This window comes from Falco naumanni, chromosome W (assembly GCF_017639655.2).
Source record: "Falco naumanni isolate bFalNau1 chromosome W, bFalNau1.pat, whole genome shotgun sequence".
NCBI lineage: Eukaryota > Metazoa > Chordata > Aves > Falconiformes > Falconidae > Falco > Falco naumanni.
The window spans coordinates 8823911-8847423 of record NC_054079.1 but is presented as its reverse complement, the minus strand read 5'-3'; the positions used below and the strand labels follow the sequence as shown (position 1 = coordinate 8847423).

The window sequence follows — 23513 nt, the reverse complement described above, 5'->3', positions numbered from 1 at the left end:
TTTTTTAAAAGTTTACTGAGTGTATGTTTTTTTGATCTAAAATACAAAGAAATAATAATTATGGGAAGATGTGATGCCCAGTCAAGAGCTTAACTTAGAGCTCTCAACCTTCTCTAATCTGCTGAGAAGTAGTTTAACAAGGATTTCCCTTAAACGAGGTTGGGGAGCGCTCCAACATACCTTGCATAGCTATAAACACTAGAACTGTTTATATAAAGGTGTCATCTCCCTTATCAAGTGATGTGACTGGGAACATACAACCCCAACACCCACCCCAACCCCTGATCCTAATTTAGAATGAGGTCTGAAATGAGACTTATGCATAGCCTTATAGTATATAGCATGGGGTGAAAACCTATTTTTAACAAGTATTACACTGCTCTCTCAAAACTTTGATCTATTCTACTCATTAAGTTATCTCACTCGTTAATAATGCACATTGAAATAACTGCCAACTGGTAGGGAACTGTAAACAAGTCATTCTGGAAAAAAGGAATGAACATATTTACCTACTAAATTGTTACAAAATTTCAAAACATTAGCTACATTAAAAAAAGCGCTCCAACACACCTTGCATAGCTTTAGAAAGTCAAAGGGGGTTCATGAATTTAGAACAGCTTGGTAACAGAAAAAAAAAACCTGAAGTGGGCTACTTCAGACAAATAGAATAACATTGGTACTAACATTAATCCTGATATCATAGAAAGGAAAGGATTGTATGGTGATATGCATTATGGAAAGTAACACAAAGTTTCATCTTTGTCATGTAAAAAATGAAAATTATACATTTTTTCTTTCATGCTAACTGCTAAAATAAATCATCCTATGACACTGGGCAATAATACAGAGTAATAACACCAGTGCATAATAAAAGAGCTGCACTCCTAGAAAATCATTCATCTGCAGGAAAAGAAACCTGAGATAACAAGAGATGAAGGCAAGTGATCAAGCTCTTGGGTATTCCTGAAAGAGCAGAAAGGTAAACTCTTGTTATTTTACCATGATTTCCTAGGAAGTAAGTTAAAATAGTTTATTATATTTCGATTCTTTCATTTAATGAATTAAATAAGTATGAGGATATCTTATATAGTCATCAAAACCACCTGACAAATAATGGACCCAAATTTCACTCCTGTTAAAATAAATTTTAAAGTGGATATTAAAAAATATGTGAACATACAGAAATAAATCCATGGTCATTTTACTGGGCTGTTTGTGTGCTACTTAAAGAAAACAAGAATCTATACAAGCAGTTATTAATGACCACAAGAATGGGATGCCATAATGGCCATCTGCTCAGATTATCCAAAAATTTTCTATAGAAAATCTTTGCAGACCCTTTAGCAGTCACTTCCACATTTCCACCAGCTGTATTAATAACTGAATAACTAAAACTCAATTTTGAACATGCACTTGCTTGCTGAATTAGAGCCCATGTTGTAGGCTTCTTACTTGCTGAGAAGTCAGTGCTTATTGAACAACTTATTAGCATCACTGTGGGACTAATGTGAATAACTCTTTGGTTTTATATGACCAATGAAGGATATTTTCTAAAAGTGGAAATATGAAATAAGGTGACAAAGTGTGGTAACAAAAATTTTATGAATGGAGTTTTGATCCAAAAATTTATTGGCAATGCACCTTTTTTATGTGATACCTATCTCTCGTCATCCTCCCTTTAAGACTGCGTCCTTCCTACCTCTACCAAACAATCCAAATTTATATTTAAATTTGATTTGATTGATTAAAGAAAAAAGGTATCCAAGTATAACTTCCTTTTAAGATATTGTAATTAGCACGTGGCTAGATAGTAGCTTGGTACTATTTGTTTAATAAAGAAAATAGATGAGCATTTTGCAGGGTAAATATGGTTAGCTTGGCAATTTAATCGAAACAGTGGGTTTACCATTTTGCTTTTATTTTTCTATGCATTTAATTTAAACAAACGTGTGTACAGATGGACCAATCCTGAGCACACAAAAAATGGAAAACTAAGTCCATATTTTTACATATGCAGTCCTTTTATGTGGAATTGCAAGCAAATTCTTGTTGCACTAGAAACTCCCAAAAAGGCAAAAAAAGGGGCAGTTCTTGACCAAATGAGGTCATAATGTTAAATAGTGACCAAATGTTTGAGAGAGGTTCTGGGGAGTATTAGGGTTTTCTACAACACAGTAAGATCTGGAAAGGCTAATTGTTCTAACTGTGATAGTCGAGTTTTCTGAAGATGTGGAAATACAGTGACTTTATTTTTTATTTTTGAAACTACAATCTTGCCTTAAAAAACTTTATGTTTTAGAGCAGGCTGTAATTATCTGCATGAGGTCTGTTATCGTTACCGTGGAACTAGTTTCTAATAAAAAGAAAACAAAAAATATTTTAAAAATCCTTGAGAAGAGAAACCATTGCAGAGGCTGACCACCTTCTTTGCATGGAATTAGGGGATACCAAAGTAAAAATATGAGCATTTTATTTCAGGGGATATGTGTTTTTCTCTCAGATGTACATTTTTGCTCCTCTGATATCCATTTCAGCTATCATAAGTTCCATATTAATTTTGAAACGGTATATGTTGTCAGTCTTGACATTAGAGTATCAGCATTTCTTAGGACAGGATTTCTGAAATCCAGCATATACTCTCAGCTTCCTTTCTATGCATGATTCCTAATACGAATAATCCACATCTAGCCTTTATCAAGATTCAACTGTTAGTTAATACTTGCAGTTTACTAAAAAGACAGCCCCTTTTCAGACAGAGCAGGTGAATCAGGTTATGGGGTGTTTTTTTTCTGAAATCAAAATGTGAATTCAGCTTTTTTTATGGATGGTGAACTGAAGGCAAGTCCTTTTTGTCTTTTTCTGTTTGCCTTGATTTGGTTTTAGAGCAGATTTGCATTTAGGGACCCAAGACTATTTAATTGGGTTTTTTTTCCTGGGAATTCATTTTCACTGAATGTGGGGTGATACAAAAGTGTCATATACAAGATTATAATTTGTAAAAGAAATAAAACCAACCAACCAAACTACTGTCACTCTGGGAAAGGAAAAAAGTGTTTTCACTGAAGGGTCCCTCATCCCCATACTCATAATATTTCTAAAAAAACTAAGAAATGCATTAAGATCTGTTTATCTGCAAGTTATAAAAAACATACACAAACATGCAGCAACATTTTTATGTAGTCAAAGCTTTGTAGAATAAAATATATCCTATAATTCCAAAACTCCATTGGATAATGTGGAAATTACCAGAGTTAAATTCTCAATATTAAAGGATGAGATATCTGTACCCTGTTTGCTATTGTATGTATTTCATGAGCTGGCCAGATAGCTGGAAAAAATATTTGCTAATTAGATTGCAGAGAAAGGGATGTTGCCTGAAGTTAGTATTAGCATTATCAGTTGTAAATAATAATGCATGGCTGAAACTTAAAGCATCAATTTCAGTACATTTGTTATATTCTCAAACATTCCTACTTCAGTTTCATTACTTTCTTCACAAAAATCAAGCAGATGATGTATTATTGCTCTTTCATCTCTGTAGGAATGAATAACTGTGGAAAACATTTTGATATTTCCATGGCTTGAGGCATCAATGTCCACAGAGAAAATTGTGTCCTTTTTAGCAAAATCTTGAATTGTTTTCTCAGTTGGAAAAAGTACTATATTGTTTGTAATGTACAAAACTCCTCCTGCCCCCAGGTTATCATTTTATCTATGGGTAAATCTTGGAAAATTACAATAATTAATGTGCTGTCAGAAGTGATGTATGTCATAGTATATGAATAATATTATGGTGGGCTTTTTGTTCTTTCAGCAGCAACCTTGAAAATCAATTTTCCTTGTTTTCTGCATTTCCCATTTTCACATTTCTTAGCACCAAAAATCTTTCCAGAGTTTTTATTCTTGAAAGCTATGCTAGAATTATTTTTATGATCATCTTGTTTGCATGCTGTCTTGCATCTTACTATCCACCACAAAGAACTGAGAAGCTTCTTCTGCATAAATTATTTGAAAATTTATGTAGTTATTCCCAGTTTTGCTGAGCCATGCAACATTGTGGAAAGCAAAGGGCTCTCTTCTTTGTAGGAGGTTCATCTTGAATTATTGATTAAATAATATTATCACAACTATGATCCATTTAGGGATATAACTCAACCAGCTAAAAATACATAATTAATACTTAAATTTAGTCTTGCATGTGAGCACTCTGCCTGTTCTGCACTGTAGCCTGGGTTAGTAGACCTTGGATATTGCATTCCAGAATAATTATAAGGGATGAAAATATCTTTAGGAAACAATTTAATAGTGTCAGGTATATCTATAAAATAGGCTACAGCTACACTGAAAATATGTTCTAATCTGTCTTTGCATTTCTGTAGCAGTTGAAGTAATTTCTGTATGAAGTTTAGAAGGAATTTTATGATCTGCTGGCACTGAATTTAAGACACTGAATTAAAAATATTGTTGTTTGAGATCAAAAGTGTACAAATTTATCTCAAGAAAGTGGTTTGAAAAAATGAATCGACCTGCAGCAAACAGCTCAGATTCATTCTGTCAATAATTGCTTGGGGAGGTTTACCACTTAAAATATTTCTCTCATTCCCACCATTTTGCCTCTGTCTAACTGAAGTCTTCACTCATGAAGCAGTTGTCTATATTGAGATTTGGTGCAATCTCCTCTCTTGGTTTCTTTATGCTTTGAGTTGGTTTGTTTTCTTTGAGAGATTTTTCAGTCTTCTGAAGCTTTGAGGAGTCTCTGTCAAGCTCACATCAAGTCTGTAACTCCTCGTTTGCCCAGAGCCTCGCTCCTTCAGTCTTCCCAGCAGCCCAGTGTGTGCTAGCTGTCTGCAACAATGAAAACTTCTGCCAGCATTCTCCTCTATTTATAGGCTGTTGGCCCTAGATCAAAATTTCCAGAAAACTCTCAAATAGCCTCTGTTGAGAAGTTCTAGTCTCTGCCAGAACAAGTTGCCTTGCTGTCTTATTTCAGCTGTTGTATTTTGCATTGGAGTATGTAGTTAAGTATAATAATGGCTATATACTAGAACAGTTAGGTCATTAAATAGTCAGTAAAAGCCCTTTTGGATTTTGTTCCCCTATGTGCAATCCTTACCTGGATGATAAATGCAAAATAAAGAAGCAGAGGCTAAGAACAATTTTTTTTTCTTTTTTATTCTCAAATACAAAGCCACAGTATTGACTTTTTTCAGATATGCAAGTTAGTGCAGTCTTACGATAGCACAATAGAAGAACCTTGTTTAATCAGTTATTGTTCAAAGACTTTTTTCAGTCTGAATTTTGTACTGGAAAAAAGGCTTAATCACAGGTACATTGCTTAGTGATGTTGTGCAAAGGCTTGAATGATTGCTTGAGCCTTGCTCTTAAACATGAAACACTGAATGAGGAGATGTCCCTGAATGTGGGAGGGACTAAAGCATTTTAGCTTCCTTTTATGCCCCCTTCTGTGCACAATGCATTAACAGATATTTTTAATGACTTTTGGACCACTGGTCATGAGAAAAATAAATTTAATTTGTAATGAGGAAATAGAGCAAGTAAATGTTATCCAGATTTTTGCCTAGAGCTTTATCTTTTGTTGTTTATGCTTTAAATTGCATATTCTTTATATTGCATCATTTTCCAGCCCATATTATTCTACAGATTTTTTGAAAGGGTCACAATACTATTTTCTTTTTTATAGGTACATTCAAGAAGATAACATCATGAAGATATTTGACATCTTTTCAGATCTCTATAGGAATGGGCATTTCAATATGACTGTGATTAAAGTAAACCCACTTTTTAAATTTAATTTGTTCTTTTTTCCCCAAGTTGCTGACTTTTCAATGATCAGTGAACAAAATAGTTGAACAATGCATTATTTTCTTGCATAAGCAGTAAGAGATGGACATTTGCCCAGAGAAAAGCTGGACCACAGTAAGACATCACAGCCTCTTTAGTGTGGGTAATTAATTGCCCTTCTGACACTGGTTGCCTCTGTTGGCAGGAAGGTTTGTGAGAGCACTCTCTACTGTGCTCAAGCAAAATTAGCTGTGTTTGCTTAAGCAATTTCAATAGGTGTTTTGAGTTAGTATGGACTGGAGCACTCTGGGGAGTGTTCATGTGAGCTACACAGGTGGCAGGTCTGTAGTGGGAGGTGTTTTCAGCCAGCAACAGTACATGCAGCCAAGAGCCATAACATTTCATCCACCCCAGTTCAATCCACCAGCCTCTTTGGACTCCAGGCTCACACCAACATGTGCATCCTCAGCATGTTTACCAGCCCAGAGGAAACCATGTGGAGAGCAGTGGGGCCCAAGCCCTTCCTTAGTCACAGGATGGGACACATCTGTACCTGCTTCTAGAGCACTAGGTACTAGGACAGAGGTGGTTCAGGGACTGGGTATTATTCTGTCTCTCCTGTTGAGGCTCTTCCACTTTTCATGAGTATTCACTGTGCCAGTACTTGGTAAGAGCCAGCAGGTATTGCCAAATGCAATAGCTTTAAAAGAGAGATTGACCTTATTAGAGGTTACCATGGAATGTTCGTCTTTACCAATAGGTAGGAGAGGGTCTGACCCTGGGTTCCCATAAAAACCCTAGCCCTGGGTTCACAGAGGCTTCCACCTCCAATTCAAGACTCAGTTCAGCAGAAAAGCATGGAAATGTTTAACAAGTTGAACTTCAGAAGGGGTGAAGATGGACAAGTTAGGTAAATTTGACAGTTCCAGAAAAGGTTAGGAATGAATTAGAGCTCTGCATAAAGCTGCAGTAGCAGAAATACAGGAATGTATGTAAAACTGTGGCAGCTCTGCTAAATGGTGAAGGGTTCTTGACTGGACAAGACCCTGAGCAACCAAATGTGACTTAAAAATTGGGTCTATTTTGAGCAGGGGGCCTCTACCAGATGACCACCAGGGGCTCCTTCCAGCCTAAGTTAGTCTGTGCCTCTGTGATTCTTGCTGTATTCAGATGTTAGATCAGACACTATTTAGATATAGGTTTATCCCAGTCACTGTGTTGCAATTCTGCTTGTTTGTTTTTTGTGTAATTATAGTGGCAAACACTGTAATAGTCACAATTGGTAGCAGTCACAAATCATCCAAATATACCTATTTTTGTGTAATTGAAGCAAATTGAGAAAATTATCCAAGACCAGTCATAATGCTCAGTGGCATATAAAACTTAGCAAACTGCTATTACTTTTTTGCCATGAGCACCAATATTTCTTTTGAGACAATTCCAGGCAATAAGATAATTCCTGGGGGTGAAGCATGGGGTGTTATGTTACCAAGCTATCTCATCCCTCATTCCCCTTACCTCTCCCAAGAATTTTCTGTAATCTCGGTTTCTCTCCATTTATAAGTCTGATGTGCAAAAATGTCTAATGTTTTCCATTCAAAGAAACTAGACTTGTCATAGCTGTTACAGAGGGGTAGTTCATGCTCTATGACTCAGAAAGGAGAAGCTGATAGGGATTTTGGTTTAATTTTCTTGTATTTCATCTTGGCTTTCCTTTGACTTCACCCTGCACTCAGTAATCTACCTTTTTGAGCCTACAGTTCAGAGTCTGAAATTACTGGCATCACAGTGGCTTCACTAGCTAGACTACATTGGTTCTGGAGGGCACCAACCTTGATTCCTTAAGATGTTCTTTTACCTAAGAAATAAAAATGTCCTGGAGAATACATGCCCTCTTTCTAGGGGCTACTTCTCTGAGAAAGGTAAATGGACACTGTAAGGTTTTAGTTGCAGAATTGGGTAGCACAGAAATATACTTTGTTCAAAGGAGTTTTGGGGACAGATTTGTTAGTTACTGTATGTAGATGATGCAGCTCTGTTGAAGACTATATACTAAGATTAACAGGCACATATCTTTTGGAAAAAAATGAATTATTGCATTTTTACTATTTTAACAGTTTGTTAATAAAGATTTTAGTGCAAAACATCCACACAGGCATGCATTTGCTGCCTGCTAATAAAGAGGAACTGTACAAATCCAAATTGTGCCATTAGCTGTTGGCTTTGTGACTGAGAAACGAGATCTGAAAGTAGAGGAAGTAAGAAGTTGACAGCTGTACATTGGTGGCTGAGTGTCTGCTATTACACTGCTGATGCTGAGTTAGAAATTGAGGCTGTGAAATGTTAATTGGCTTGCTAGGAAGTAGGTGAACATTGTGGCTTAGTTGATTAAGATTTTAAGTGCAACATAGAAAGTGTCAGATGGAGAGGTAGACAGATCTGTGTTTAATCAGCTAGACATTACTGTCTGAAATGATAATTCAGCTTCTTTCATATTTTTTTAAATAATTAATAAGTATAACTTTTAATTAATGTTTTTCAGCCTGCAACATACTAAATTTATTGTTTCCAAGATATTACAGTAAACATTAGAAGTCATAGCAAATAATAGTTGTTTTATGCAAAATAGTTGTTTTATGCAAAAAAACTTTTAAAGGAATTTTATGCTAACTTCATAAGAACACCTTCACCATTTTAATCAACATAAGTCACCCAGAACTAAGGGTATATTTTAAATGCAGTTATTTATGCAAAGTAATAGTACTTTGAATATGTTGCAATTATTTCTGTATGTGTTGCTTCTACTTATTTCAACAGGTAACTGAGCTAGAGTGTGTGAGCAGTCAAGCCAATGCAGTCCACACACATAAAACAGAATTAAACCAGACAATACAGGAGTTAGAGTCTACGTTGAAGAAAAAAGAAGAGGTATTTGTTAACATTTATTCTTGGCTTTTCTGTTGCGACATTTCTAAAGGCTTTCAATATTAAACTTGTGATGGCTGGTAAATACTTATTTTCTATAGATGTTATGAAGTAAAATCCATATTCAGCTTCTTTGAAATGAATAATATTTTTTCATGTATATAATTACATCAGTCTAATATAGAGCTGGGTATCTGGACAACAACAAAAGTATCATTTTTTCCTGTTTGCTTTTACCAAGCAGCTCTCTGCAAAAGTCTGCATTGAGGCATATGTAGTTTCTACAGAGCAGTTATCACACTGATGCAATCCAAATTCACTAAGAAGGGAAGCAGTTGTAAGCACGCTTTCCTTTTTCTGGAGAGTAGGGTTTGGAGCAAGTAATAGATCAATGTCTTTTTCAGGCCAATCTGTTTTCCAGGCTATGTTAATATAGCTGACTTTTATGAACCCTAAGATCAACCCTTTCTTTAAACACATGCCATCCCCCCAGCCTGTAACTTGATGATATTTTTTGTGCCATTTGCCTTGGGCTGGACCAGCAGCAGGAAAATAAAAGGAATTGGCGTAACTGCACTGGCATGGGTCCTAGAGGAAAGCAGATTTGTGCCACAGAATGATCAAGAATCATCCCTTTATGGATGGGAAAAAGGAGGTGGAAGAAGCCATGTATGAAGAATTGTTTGCCCTGTATAAGACCAGATTACTTGAGCCCTCTGTGACAGACACAGTGGGCGCTGGTGCATGTTTGGAGGGGCAGTGTATCTTGCAGGGTCTTGCCTCCAATGGGGCTGTTGTTAGGTGTTTCTGAGGAGGATGCATGACAGACACAGTAGTTACAGAATATCCTTCCAAAATGGAGCAAAGACTTTTCCAAACTCCCTCATACTTAAGAGGTTAGCCTCAGGTTGGTATGGTAATGTTTCCCATTTTGGTTCCCATGCACTTTTGAATTATACTGAGCTGTTGGATGTGAAGAGATCTTTCTGAAAGGAGTTCTGGGAGGTGACTATGCCCTTCTGGGAAAAGTATTTAATAGTTTTAAGTATGATACCTTTTAGTTTTGTTAACTGTTTCCATTCTTGTCTCCTGAAAGTAAGCTAAAAAAAGGTTTATCTTCCATTCGTTATTTTATCTATATGTTATTTTTATACCTTATTACTTTCCTCTTGCTAAATTAAAGATATAATTTCTTTTAGACTCTCTTTTTACAGAAATCAATGGTCAAAGCAGGCAATTTTTTGATGCTCAGCCCTGCTGCTAGTGACATAATAAGAAGCCCACAGGTGAAAATTGGATTTTTCTCTTGAAAAAATGGAGGATAGATTATAATAGAATTTAAAGTATAAAATTGTTTCTCTAATTACAAGGACTTAATTTTCTAGGAAAACATTACTTCAGATCTTTTGTGTGGGAGAGAAAGACTTGGACTTTTATAGCAAAGAAAATGCTTATCTCTGTTGTTTATTCACAATAGAATTGCTGTTTTGGCACTGTGATTCAGGAATATTGGAAGTGGGGCTTAAACTTCATGTGCTATGATGGGCAGTAGCTAACTGCCAGTTTTGATATTACAATGGCTTGCTCAGGAGAAGAAGCAGCAGCCAGCTTTCCTGCACTGAGGCCAAGCCAGGAAACATGTTGCTAGAGAGGTTGTTTCTTCTCCCTTAGGAAATAGAAAGATTGAGACAAGAAATCAACAGTGCCAGAGAGCTTCAGGCACAGAGAGATTCTCTGACCCAGAAGTTACAGGTGAGCTATGGTGCATCTTCTTAATTTAGACAGAAGGGAAAAATGATCAAGTGAGCAATTCACATCAGCAACTTATGCTATATTCACTGAAGGTGCCAGATAAATATATAAGTTGCATTGTGTTGTGAAATGGTGGGTCAGGATGCTCCTTGGGGAATTTGTACCAAAATTTCCACCTGCTATAAGTTGTTATTTTTTTCCTGAGGAAACAGACCCAAATTTCATTTACAAGTCCACAGAATATGCTTGGACTAGCAGATGTGCTTCATCGATACATGTTCTAGGCAATTCTGGTCTCATTTTCACTGCAGTCTCTTCCCATAGGTCTTGTGTGCCACTGAACTGTCAGGCTGCATATCATGTTGGGATGACTTTGTATTCAGCTTTTAAATGTGCTTTGAGAAAGTAAAGGTTAAAGAGTTCTTGTGGAGTACGGACTTCAAAAAGACACTGACATTTTCTTGGAATTATAATTACTGTGTTTTTATTGTTTTTACTGAGTTGTTTCCTTACTATGTGTAAAGCCACATACCTCAGCCTACCGGAAGCAGTATGCCCTCAGTATACCCTCACTTGCTACATCTGAGCTGACCAGCCAGCACAGACACACCTCCCTTGTGAAACCTGTCTTCTGAATAAGGCTGACCCAAAGCTTAGTTGGGTTTAAACTCTGAATTCAGACTTCAGAGTTTTGATAGGACTGGAAACTCAGACATTAAATAGCTCCAAATCCAAAGTGCTGGAAGGTGACCCTCGCTGTTCTGCGGCTTGACCTAAATCATGCTGAAAACAAGCCCTGTCAGACTATCCACAGCTTAAAAATCATTAAACAGATATTCTTTGAAATGCATTACATGAATTGGAACTTCCTTGAATCTCATTTTAACTGCAGAACAAACCACATGATAACAAAATGAGTTTATTAATTTTTCACCATTCTTAAGTCAATTTGGAAAAAGTATGTTATTATGGTATTTCTTTAAAAATTGTTTTGAATACACCTGAGCTTGCTTATTTCACTATTCCAAAAATTTTTGCTGGCTTTAGACTAAGTATGGGAGTTTTCAGCTGAAAAGGAACTTATCTGAAAGACTCAAAAGGAAGATTATAATGAAAGTTGTAAATTGTTCTAGCAGTAGCATATGCAATAATTTCAGTGTAAGATCACATGAAAAGTAATAATGAGCCGAGAACTAGCTATCCTTAGAATTATGAGAGACTAGTAAGAGATGAAAGGTGTTTTAGAATTAGAAAATGCTATGTTTTATTAAAAATTATACTTTATATATAAAGTCAGTACCTTCCATTTGGTATATTTATATCTTTAGTAATCAAATGGATATAGTATGTATATATTTCCACATCACGTTGTAGGCAATCAGTTTCTAAAAATGTTTCTATATGATTCTGTTCAAATAAATGTAAAGCTGTCTTAGGATCCAAGTTAAAAGTTGCCTTTCTTCAGCTTAAAGCTTATTACTGACCTGATGCAGCCTGTCTAAAAGATCTTGAATCTTTGCTTTGCTATAATCTTCCTGCTTTGATAATACTGGCTTTCCCTGAGCCACTTCACCATACATCTGTGAAACTGGTGAAATGGTGTTTTCTTCTGTAGCTCCAGACTAACCATCTCACATCTGTTCACTTAGTTGACTCATCATCTGTTTTCAGGGTGATTGTCTCCAGGGTCCTGTTCTTCTCGCTCTTTTTTCTTCTACTTTATTTTTTCCCTCTTGTGTTTGCAAATGGATTATGTAACTCTAAATTATTTTGGAATATAGCTTCTATGGAAAACTCTATGAAAAGAAATTTTTATTTCAAAATGTATTACATTTCTGCCACACTCATATCAGGGAATGAATTAGAAATCCATCATTGGCAAATTCCAGTGAAGATCAGTGTGAAGGGTAAGTATCAGGGCCTTTGTTACTTAATATTCATTAGCAATGTAGAGAAGGCCTATCAATGAGTCATGATCAGTGTGACTCTCACAGTAAGTCAGGATATCTTTATTACTGTGGCTGATTCCTAAATATAGCTGTTGTGTATGGTTTGAATATTTCATTTGTATCCTTGCAATGAATTCCACAAAAGATTATTACAGTGCAAACAACAAATATAACTTGTTAACAATTTATTTCTTTTCTAAAACAAAACAATGTATGAAAAAATATTGTCTCTGCTGTTAGAAAAGCTTGAAAAAACAGTGTAAAATAAACCTTGTAAAGGGCCTGAACGTGTCAGAAGAATTAGATTATTGTTAGATGAGATTAATTGCAAAAAAATAAAATTACACAATTATGGGAATAGATTATATCACATGGACACCTCTACATTTCTTCCCATCAAGAAGCAACAGTTTTGAGGTACACTGACTTGTAATAGGAAACTGCATGAGCTGAACATGAACTTGTAATGCAATACTATTGCAAAAATCAGTAATAGTAATTTAGGGTAAATATGTGTAAGGATCAAATGTAAAATTTGGGAAGAAGTGTTTTCCAGAAATTAAAAGCAACAGCTCATGGCATATTTCAGTTAGATCTACTTCCCATAACTCATTAAATACTTTAAGCACAGATTAGGGAAAATAAAATAGAACGAAGTATGAGAGAATATATCTGAGGAAGTGTTTGGGGAAGCTAAATGTATGTGGATTAGGAAAGAGATATCAGTAATGGAATATAAATAAAGTACACAAGCTGGAAGTTTAAACAAAAGAATGTAACTTCTGGTTTGAAGAGATACAGGGCAAGGACTAGCAATGGAAAGTTAAAGGGAAATACCTTATGCTGAGTATGGTTAGAAGCTCCTATATCTAACATAAAGCTTTTGGTTTTACCTGGGTGCTCTCACCTAACAGCTCACAGCAGAACAATTCCTCAGTTTAAGAGTGTCTGAGAAGGGCCTGAAAGATGATGTTCAATGCTAGCTACAGGCCAATGGACTGCTCTTCAGGCCCAGATGTCATTAAATAAAACCATATATATAGCCATGGGTTTGTTCCAAAGTGATCCCTTTCAACACTGGCTTGCCTACTTACAAAAAGTAATTATCTCTGGGGTGAGAGCAGTGGCAAGGAGACTTCCTAGAGTGCACACATTTGGTGAGCAGAAGAGGAGCAGTGACAGAAGCAGGAAGCGTGAACAAATGTGGAAAAACAGCAATCAGTTTTGTGTGAGCTAAAGGACTGTGTCATTCCTGCAGAGCTGAGATGACCCTGAATTTCCTTTTTCTTCCTGTACTGCAATCACTTGGCCTCAGAGGGTCTTGAACCCATGCAGTCATTACACTGGGTAGTACTTATTAGTACTGTTTGGAGGGCAGGAGTAGAGTCAGTGAAGGAGAGTCTACAGAGTGTATGGGCTGGGTTATAATCAGTTAGCTTGTTTGTTTATAGCAACAGTGGGATAGTTAATCCTTACATAAGCATGTATGTATTTTTATTTATATTGTTTCTATAAATAGTCTTTTTGGTTAGCTTCCTTTAATGCTTTGGCAACTATATTATTCAAGTGTTAAACAGATTAAACTAATTTTTCTCTTGGTCCTGGCAGCAAGGGGCAATTCTTGCTCTCAGCTGTGCTGTTCAAGACCAGTGGTCAAATCTCTGTAATTTTTAACTTGCTCATTTACAAACAAGAAGGGAGGTATTCCAGTTCAGCTTGGATGTAAACCTTGGCTGCACAAGCAACTACAGCTATGAGTAAAGCGGGTCCCTGAAGCTCTGCCTTCTCCACCTGCACTGCCACTGGGGGTCCCAGAGCTTTCCCCCCCATCCCACAGAGTCTGAGAGCTGACACAACTCTGGCCACATCATCCCATCCCTCCTCTGGTCAGGAGTGCAGAAGCTGATAATTGCTGCCATCACACCCCTCACAGATGTAAAGGCCATGGACTTTGACACAAAGCTGCCATTTTATACCTGTTACTCTTGACTACCCAAATACATATTCTGTATGGCTCAGGTTGTTAAAGTTATCTGGGCTCTCTCCAATGTAAACATGAATGTATTCGTTAGCTTTGAGGGAAACAGAAGAATCATAACAAAAACAGTGGGAGAGTGGAAGGGCAGAAAGAAAACTCATGCTGGGAGGAATGACAAACCACCCACCCTATGGCTGTGTGAAACTAGTTGTTGTAAAAACTCGGAGCAGGCCCATTAAAGTTTTGTGACACAAAGCCACTTATAAAGGTAAGCAGTGTTTAAAAAATGTTAACGTATGTAAATAGGAATTCACTATGCACTTTTCCAGAGAATGGCTGTACAGGGTGTATGGTATACTAAATACACTGTCCCTGTACTACCTTTGATAATGTTTTTCATAACTGAAATTATGAAATTAAGCATGAATTTATGAGACATGCAATGAATGAGACAAATAACAGTATGCTACTCTAGACCCACAACTGCTACATTAGTAATTTGATAAAAGAGAGGGCATCTGGTTTGCACAAAGCAGAGCAGCCATGACCTCCCTCCCATCATGCACAAGCCAGAGCTGAGGGGCCTCATCAGGTAGCACTCCCCTCTCACTGGCTGGTGTGAGGGGACTCCTCTTCCTCATGAATGAGAGATGAGCTTGCTCAGGGTCAGATCCCCTTAGCTATGTGTAACATGCTACTGCTGCTTCCTCTTTGCACCCACTGTATGGGAACAACTTGTCTGTACAGCACTGGTAGCTCATGCACTTTCCCTGCTCCTACAGCTGCACTACTGCAGAGTTTGCAAGTGGGAGCTCCGAAGCACAGTGCAATGAGACGAGACATTCAGCTTGCACTTGCTTGTTTAAATTTGTTACAATTGATTTCACCTTGACATCAGTCTTGCTAGTTTATGTTTCTGTCTTAATTTTCAGGGTGAAAAGGCCTATAATGTGGGACAGGAGTAAGGTAGTGCTCCTCCATCCATAAAGCAGTATTCTGGATGAGCTTCTATATAAGACCATTTAATGGGGATTGTGTACTTGAGCAGTTTGTGTAGTCTAAATAAGGGAATACTTGAACATAAGTAAACCTTTGAGAAACTGTTTTCAGTAGGTGGCATATTTCTGAGTGATAGAAGTGATAACTTACCTGAATATCACATCCATTGTTCACTGACTAAATTTTATCCCTGTCCAAAAGTTTCTGTCCTTCAGATGAATTAAAATGGAATGAAAAATGGAGGAAATGGTAGTACATATGTAATCCTAATAACAATTTGGGTTCTGGTTTTGGCTTAGTGGAAGCTGTAAAGTGTCACAATCACAAATTGTTTCAAAAACCAGTTGACAAAAGTAGCACATGAATACCAGCAAGATGTTAAACTGCTTTCCGTTTGCAGACAATGCATTAACATGTTATGTATTTTCTTTGAAGGAAGTAGAAATTCGAAACAAAGACCTGGAAGGCCAGCTGTCTGATCTAGAGCAACGTCTGGAGAAAAGTCAGAATGAGCAAGAAGCTTTTCACAATAACTTGAAGACACTTTTAGAAATTCTTGATGGAAAAATATTTGAACTAACAGAGTTACGAGATAACTTGGCCAAGCTAATAGAATGCGGCTAAAGAAATGAGATTTCTGTGCCAATCAGCTTAAAGATGCACTGTCTCTCTTCATAAGACTATGTTGGGCTCTGCATCAAAGTTGCACAAAATTAGAAAATGCTCCTCTGAGAGGGCTTGTTTAAAATTTGAGTCATATTTCAATGTAAAATTTAGAAGTCAGCTTGTAGCTAGCTGAAAAAAATGACAAACTTGAATTACAAATTACCTCCTTGTACATTATTGGCCATAGACAACTTGAAAGATGTTAACAGTAACTAAATGCAATCCTTTTCTAATTATCAGTGATGGAAGAATTAGTAGTGTCCCAAGTCACATCCCCTTTTTGTGATATAGGTTATCCGCTGTTTTATTTATTTAAGATATTGCTGTGTTTTGTGCAAGAACTTAGTGATGACAGCCCTGTATTCTGCCGTTCTTGATTTCTCAGGATACTTTGCACTGTGGAGCAGCAGTGCTGTTACCAATTTATTCTTGCCAGGAATGAGAGAGAGTTGCATCTTTAATTGAAACAAAGTTACTATAACTGCTTGTATAAAGTTGTTCTTTTTGGAGTTTTATTGGTATTTCTTTATGGAGCTTACTCTGGTGTTCTACAAAATTGTCCAATGTAGTGTTTACTTTTTCATATGAATTCCATCTAATTACAGTGAGATACTATCTTCCAATTAACTGTACTTTGAAGCCAACCAATGATGGCAGGTGAGTCCCCCAGGGAAAAAAAAAATAAAAAAAAAATCCTGAGAATTTTAAATGTAAAATTTGACATGCACAGATAACAAGAAATAGCCAGTTGATATATCAACTGGCTATGTTCAATTAACTGCTAACCTGTTCTGCAGGAGATTTTTTCAGAATGTCACATGAATGTCAGGTTTTGTGAATAATGTTTTATGGGGATTATTGTTTATTACAGATTGCATTAAGAGCATAGAGCTATTGCAAGGAATTACTCATACACTGAACTTGTCCAGACAAGAAAGCTGTTTCTAAAAATTTTGTTGTCATAAATTGAAATGGAGACATTTACTCTTTTATGGGTCTTCATAACACATCTTTATTGAAACTACACCAGGCAATATTCTGAACTGTTAACTAAATATTTAAAAACAGGAAACTGAATTCAATTCTCCTCAGTGAGCAGATTTTAAAGTTGTTTTGATGTAATTTTAACAGACTTTTGACAAACATGCATTTATTTATATAATAGATTTATTTAAAAAAACCCAACTCTTTGAAGGTAAGCCAAGTGTCGTGTCTTGCATCAAAGTACATTCTTGCCATCAATTGCTTGTAATGTTGAAGAAGGATTTTTTTTAAAGTATGAATGAGTGTCAGACTTCAAAGTCAAAAGATGCACTGACCTTTGTTTGCTCCCCAAATTAATTTGAATGTTAAACATGAAATCTAGCTGCTTATTAAATTTGTACAACACAATTTTCTCCACTCTAGAGACTGCTATTCAAAACTAGAAAATATGTTTGTTTTTATGCGTGTACATACCATATAACACACCGGTTCTCATTTATATCAGAAATACAAGCTTTATTTCTAAAATACTGGGGTTTTTTCTTTACCAGTAATTTATCAGGTGTCCTCTGACTAGTCAGGAAAATGGTTTAGGTCAAATGCTAAACCATCATGTATTATACTGTATGTAATGTACACAATGTTTAAGTTTTCTCCATATTTTTAGGGTATTTTCTCAACTAATTTATTAAAGGGATGGAGGCAGCTTGGTTCAGTGTGCTACTGGTTGAAAACTTTGTGGTGAGCTACATGTTTTTCATTCAGTGGATTGTAGACAGTGGTGTGTATATCTTCATCAGGTCCAGATGAGCAGATGTAACCAGTTTTTAATTTACCTGGGGATGTTTGGCCTGATTCTCTTGTCACTTGTGCTGCTGTAAACCAGATGTGTCCTTGATGTGATATCAGCAACATTCAGTTGGCATAACATCTGTGGAAGTGCTAGGAGAATCTGTCCTGTTAATGCTCAGTGGACATAAAAAGGATGAAGTAAGAATAAAACCACAGAAAGTTGACGATGGAATAAATGTAATATTATTTTAAATGATATTATTATTGACATTTTTAAAGATATGATGTCATTTACATGTGGGAAAATAGTGGACAGAAATATTGCCACTTAAATTTTGTGAATATGTGTAGTACATTAGTACATATGTAGATACAGAATATGGAAAAATTTAGATGTGCACATTTTTAATATTTTCTTATTGAAATTAAAATTTAAATTGGAAATTGATATTTGAGAATTTATTTTCTCAGTAGATATGCTTCCTTTTCTTTTTAAAAATAATATAATTACTGAGGGCTGCACCTTTGAATTCCCAAATAGTTGTCAAACATTAATATGGAATAAAGTGAACATATGTGCACATATAAATAAAATCCTATTGCTAAGAGTATTTTTAATGTTTATTTACAGTAGGTGAGTGTTTAGAAATTGCAACCTAAAGTTCATACTTAGGTGGTTAAACCTACTGTAGCCTCTCCACTTCTGTTTTAAGATAAAAGTTTGCCTGTTTGAAACATTACTTTTCCCAGAGACAGATGTTATGCATTGTATATATCTTTGATGAAACTATGGGAATATGTATATCAGAAAACAGTGTTGAGTACTATAGCCTGAAAACATGACTGTGAACTTGCACAGGAAGGGAAAGCAGTCACATCACGTATAAGTTGTTATATGGCAACTAGTGTCTTGTAAAAAAAAAAAAGCATTGCCCCCCAAAAAATCCAAAAGAAAAATCAAAAATACACTTTTTATTTTTAAATACACTTTCTGTTCCCTGGAGAATGCACTTTTACACTTTTTTTTTTTCTTAAATCTTTTTGAAGCATGTGCAAGTGATAGCAGCAGCTACCTTAATCTTTCAGATGCTACTGGAATTTGCATTAACATGTTATGTTTTGGAATCCTGAATTTGACATAAAAGATTTTTGTAAGTATATCCCCATCTGGATAGTTAGTTTTTAGAGTGTCTTGTTCATAATCTATATGCCTCAATGATCCAGAAATTGCATTTTTCTATGTGGACAAAGTAAAATGTGTGAATTAATCTGTCTGTTACAGACTGGGAATTCCTTTTCCTGGCTAATATATCCAGGAAGAAGGAGAACAAAATGAACTGATAATGCAGAAATGCTGTTATAAGGTCTCTAAGAAAATACATTTTCAGGTATAATAAATATATGAAGGGCTAAACTAGATGTAACACAAATAAGTATCATTTAATGCTATTGGTGGCATTCCCATGATAATCCCTTTAAAGAAAACCCTGCAAGAATGAGCAATGTGTCAAAGATTAATATTTTGGGATGTGTTTTTTCAGTTGTTTAGTTGTGGAAGGTTTCTGATTTCTGCTCATTTTTCTACCAGTTAGGGACTAACTTAATGTTTATCTTCAGCAAGGGTCTAAACCTCAATTTGTTTTATCATCTTTTATATGCTGTACTGAAGTGGCTCTGAACACCACATTCATTAGGAGGTTAATTTCAAAGGTAAAAAAAAATCAAAGCCTTTACAGAAATACTGCATGGAAAAAGGAATGGAAAACTGTTGCAGACCTTAACTCTGCAGAACTGTGGATGTCAATAAAAGCACTTAATTTAGTTGATTACAGAAATCTTGGATCTTGAAGCCAAATATAAATCTGATTAAAGATTAGGTCTGAATGTCAAAAGGCAATTAAAAAAATCCACAACCAACCATCAAGAAACCCCATCCAAATACATTGCAAAGCTATGTTCAATTTGTCTTGTTTACAATTTCTTAATAATGCTGTATACATGCACCACGTCTGAATGGTGCTAAGCAGAGAACATACCACAGAATAATAGGTATTTTTTTTTAAAAATCTCTATTTTTGCTTATTAGCATTAGTTTCTTGTTATACTCCACTTACTTCAGACAAGTAGGATTAATTTCCCCCATTATGTTAAATGTTTGGGAATGATGAACAGTTTTATGTTAGATCCTGTTCAGCTCATCTCCACTGTTCTGGCTATGCAACATAGCCAAAAAGCAGGTGCAACCGTTTATATCTAAAGACCTGCAATACCGCTAGATAGTATAGGTTCTCACACCACATGAGATCTCGTTGCTTGTCTGCCACAACCTCTCAGGGACTTGTAGCTGCCGGTACTGCCTCTGTGCTGTTGGCAGCTCATCCTAGGACCAAAGAAACACAAGTGTAATTTATACACACTTTCTTCCTCATTGCCTGGTCTTGCACAAGCAAAGCTCAGCTGCAACAATACATCTGACAGTTTCTGTTATTTTTCAAATGCAGGCATGGGAAGAAGTAGTAACCATCAAAGATGTTTTAGATTTTTGGGGGGGAAATGTAGAGTTGTCAAAAAGATTGCCTTACATGGACCTTCATAAACAGTATGTGCATCTAAATGCTAAGGGGAGAAGAAGACCTACACTGACAAGATATAAGTGTAATCTGCATGTATGGATTTCCCCTTTTGAGTTATATTAAATAAGGTCATGCAGATATTTGCAAACTTAAGTTTTTCAGAGAGAGAGAACAAGACCTTTGAAATTCTCTGAGTCTGTATTGTATTTTGTTAAATAATGACAGGAATTTTCTCTAAAAAAAACAAAGGAAATGGGAAGCAAAATGATTTTGTACTTCCCTGCAAGAGAGCTATCATAGCCCTTAACTGTGGATGGAAATGTGAAAATTTAAATCTTTCTCTGCATCTGAATATACAGTTCTTTTTTGTAATTCTAGCAGTGTTTCTCAGGAACCAGAAATATGACTTAAAAAGCAGTGAAAGGCACAGTGTTCTCTTCAACTTTCACTTAGTGAGAGGAGCCAGAACAGTAATGTGCGCAACTCAAGTAGTATCTAGTGTGAACATCCTGCACCAAAGTCCCTACTGCTCAGCCTCACTGCTACACCCTGCTAGCTATGTGGAAGCTTGCTCAAATGTGGCTGCACTTGCTGTCTGTCCCAGAGGCATCCCCAGAGGGTTTGTTGTCCTTTGTTCAGAAGCTGCTGGTTGTGTTGTAGCCCTTTTGCTCCAGAGCATTCTGCACATTTGCTGATTTGCATGCAGGAGATGAAAACAGAGGGGAAATTTTGTTCAACAGATCTGAGAGAAGCAGAATAATGTGTTGGGTTGATATAAGCACCTTTTTCCCACCTCTTTGAAAGAAGAAGGAAAAAAAAAAGCATTATTTGGGGCGGTTCTTATTTTAATTTAAACCTACAAAGTCAAAACTTTTTTACCCTATTTTTCATGTATTTTTCCTTTTTTGTGTCTATGTTCTTTTTGCCTGCATAACATGGAACAGCTAAGCACATATTTACAATAAATATAATAAACTGCTTATGGTACCAAATACATAAAAATCCAGTGCCCTGCTTACCAGGCAGGCACATCAGCAACCCAAATGAAAAGCACAGAAAAGATAGCTGTAGGTATGGGGTGCTGCCTGTTGTGTCTGAACTTTTCTTAGCCTCAGCTAAGGAGTCAGACAACCAAAGAAGCTGAGAGAAGAGGCAACAAGGAAGCATCAGGAAGTATTTTGAGTCAAACCTGGCTAAAACAGTGAGCAATGCAAGTATTTTCAGAAGTCGGGAGTCTGTATGCTTTTTATTGATGATGACTGCTTTTCAGAAATAGAAAATTCCTATAATGTGTGTTAAACTCCTAAAGTCAAAATACAGTAATGTGTCAGGACTGTCAGGCTGTTTTCAAAAGAAATTAAGCTGATTTTCCTGCTAAAACAAAGGGATCATATACCAGGCAGCAAAACTTCCTGTCAAGCCGGAGGATTTCAATCATCACCTAGGGTAGGAGACTGGTATATTTCAAAGGAATTAGAGCAATATTTGGAAATTTCCCTGAGAGAACCAGAAAAAGATGAGCACGGAGCTCTGTACAGCAGCTGCAATGTGCCTGAGTCTGACTAGGAAATTTACCTACAAGACTTCCAATCTGGACTGGCAGGATGGGTAGGTAGCAAACTGTGCTGTAGGTTCAAAGGTTCATAGAATTATAGAATGCCAAGTTGGAAGGGACTTCAAGGATCATCTGATCCAACCTTTCTTGGCAAAAGCACAGTCTAGACAAGATAGCCCAGCACCCTGTCCAGCTGAATCTTAAAAGTGTCCAATGTTGAGGAATTCACCACTTCACTGAGGAGATTATTCCAATGGCTAATTGTTCTAATTGTGAAAATTTTTCCTCGTGTCCAACTGGAATCTCCCCAGAAGTAACTTGTACGCATTACCCCTCCTATTTTCCATATGACTCCTTGTAAAAAGGGAGTCTCTATCTTTGTAGTCACCCTTTAAATACTGGAACATAGTGATAAGGGCTCCCCTAAGCCTTCTTTTCTCAAGGCTGAATAAACCCAGTTCTCTCAGCCTTTCCTCATGTGGCAGACTTTCCAGTCCTTTGATTATCTTTGTGGCCCTTCTCTGGATCCTCTCCAGCCTGTCCACATCTCTTTTTGCGTAGCAGGGACCAAAACTGAACACAGTATTCCAGGTGTGGCCTGACAAGCGCTGAGTAGAGTGGGATAATGACTTCTTTATCTCTGCTGGTGATGCCCTTGTTGATGCAACCCAGCATCCTGTTGGCTTACTTTGCTGCAGCAGCACACTGTTCACTCATATTGAGCTTGCTGTCCACTAGGACCTGCAGGTCCCTTTCCACAGAGCTGCTTGCTCCCTAGCTGGGTAGATCCCAGCCTGTGCTGCACCCCCAAGTGCTGAGGGAGCTGGCAGATGTTATTGCTTAAGTCAGTCTCCATCATCTTTGAAAGGTCATGGAGGGCAGGAGAGGTGCCTGAGGACTGGAGGAAAGCCAATGTCACTCCAGTCTTCCAAAAGGGCAAGAAGGAGGACCCAGGAAACTACAGGCCAGTCAGCTTCACCTCCAGGTGATGGAACAGCTCATCCAGGAGGTCATCTTTAAGCATGTGGAGGAAAAGGCGGCTATAAGGAGTAGTCAACATGGATTCACCAAGAGGAAATCATGCCTGACCAAACTAATAGCCTTCTATGATGGAATGATTGTCTGGGTAGACAAGGGGAGAGTGGTGGATGTTGTCTACCTTGACCTCAGCAAGGCTTTTGATAGTGTCTCCCACAACATCCTCATAGGTAAGCTCAGGCAGTGTGGGTTAGATGAGTGGACAGTGAGGTGGATTAAGAACTGGCTGAATGGCAGAGCTCAGAGGGTTGTGATCAATGGCAGAGTCTAGCTGGAGACCTGTAGCTAGCGGTGTTCCCCAGGGGTCAGTACTGGGTCCAGTCCTGTTCAACTTGTTCATCAGTGACCTGGATGAAGGGACAGAGTGTTCCCTCAGCAAGCTTGCTGATGATACAAAACTGGGAGGAGTGGCTGATTCACCAGAAGGCTGCACTGCCATTCAGAGAGATCTGGACAGGCTAGACTAGAGAGTTGGGTGGAGAGGAACCTCGTGAAGTTCA

At 37.0% G+C, this 23513-nt stretch overlaps 1 protein-coding gene across 3 annotated transcripts in view; it reads left to right on the top strand.

Moving 5' to 3' along the window:
• LOC121080603 (homer protein homolog 1-like) overlaps positions 1–18825 on the top strand; it is a 126594-nt gene extending 107769 nt beyond the window's left edge. For 2 of the 3 annotated variants that reach the window (XM_040578741.1, XM_040578739.1), the window contains exons 7-9: positions 8620–8730; positions 10399–10479; positions 15841–18825. In XM_040578741.1, coding sequence (XP_040434675.1) covers positions 8620–8730; positions 10399–10479; positions 15841–16029 — 381 coding nt within the window. In that variant the 3' untranslated portion in view covers positions 16030–18825. The remainder of the gene's footprint in view (positions 1–8619; positions 8731–10398; positions 10480–15840) is intronic. The other variant, XM_040578740.1, reaches the window with a different exon arrangement.
• The last annotated feature ends 4688 nt before the right edge of the window (positions 18826–23513 follow it).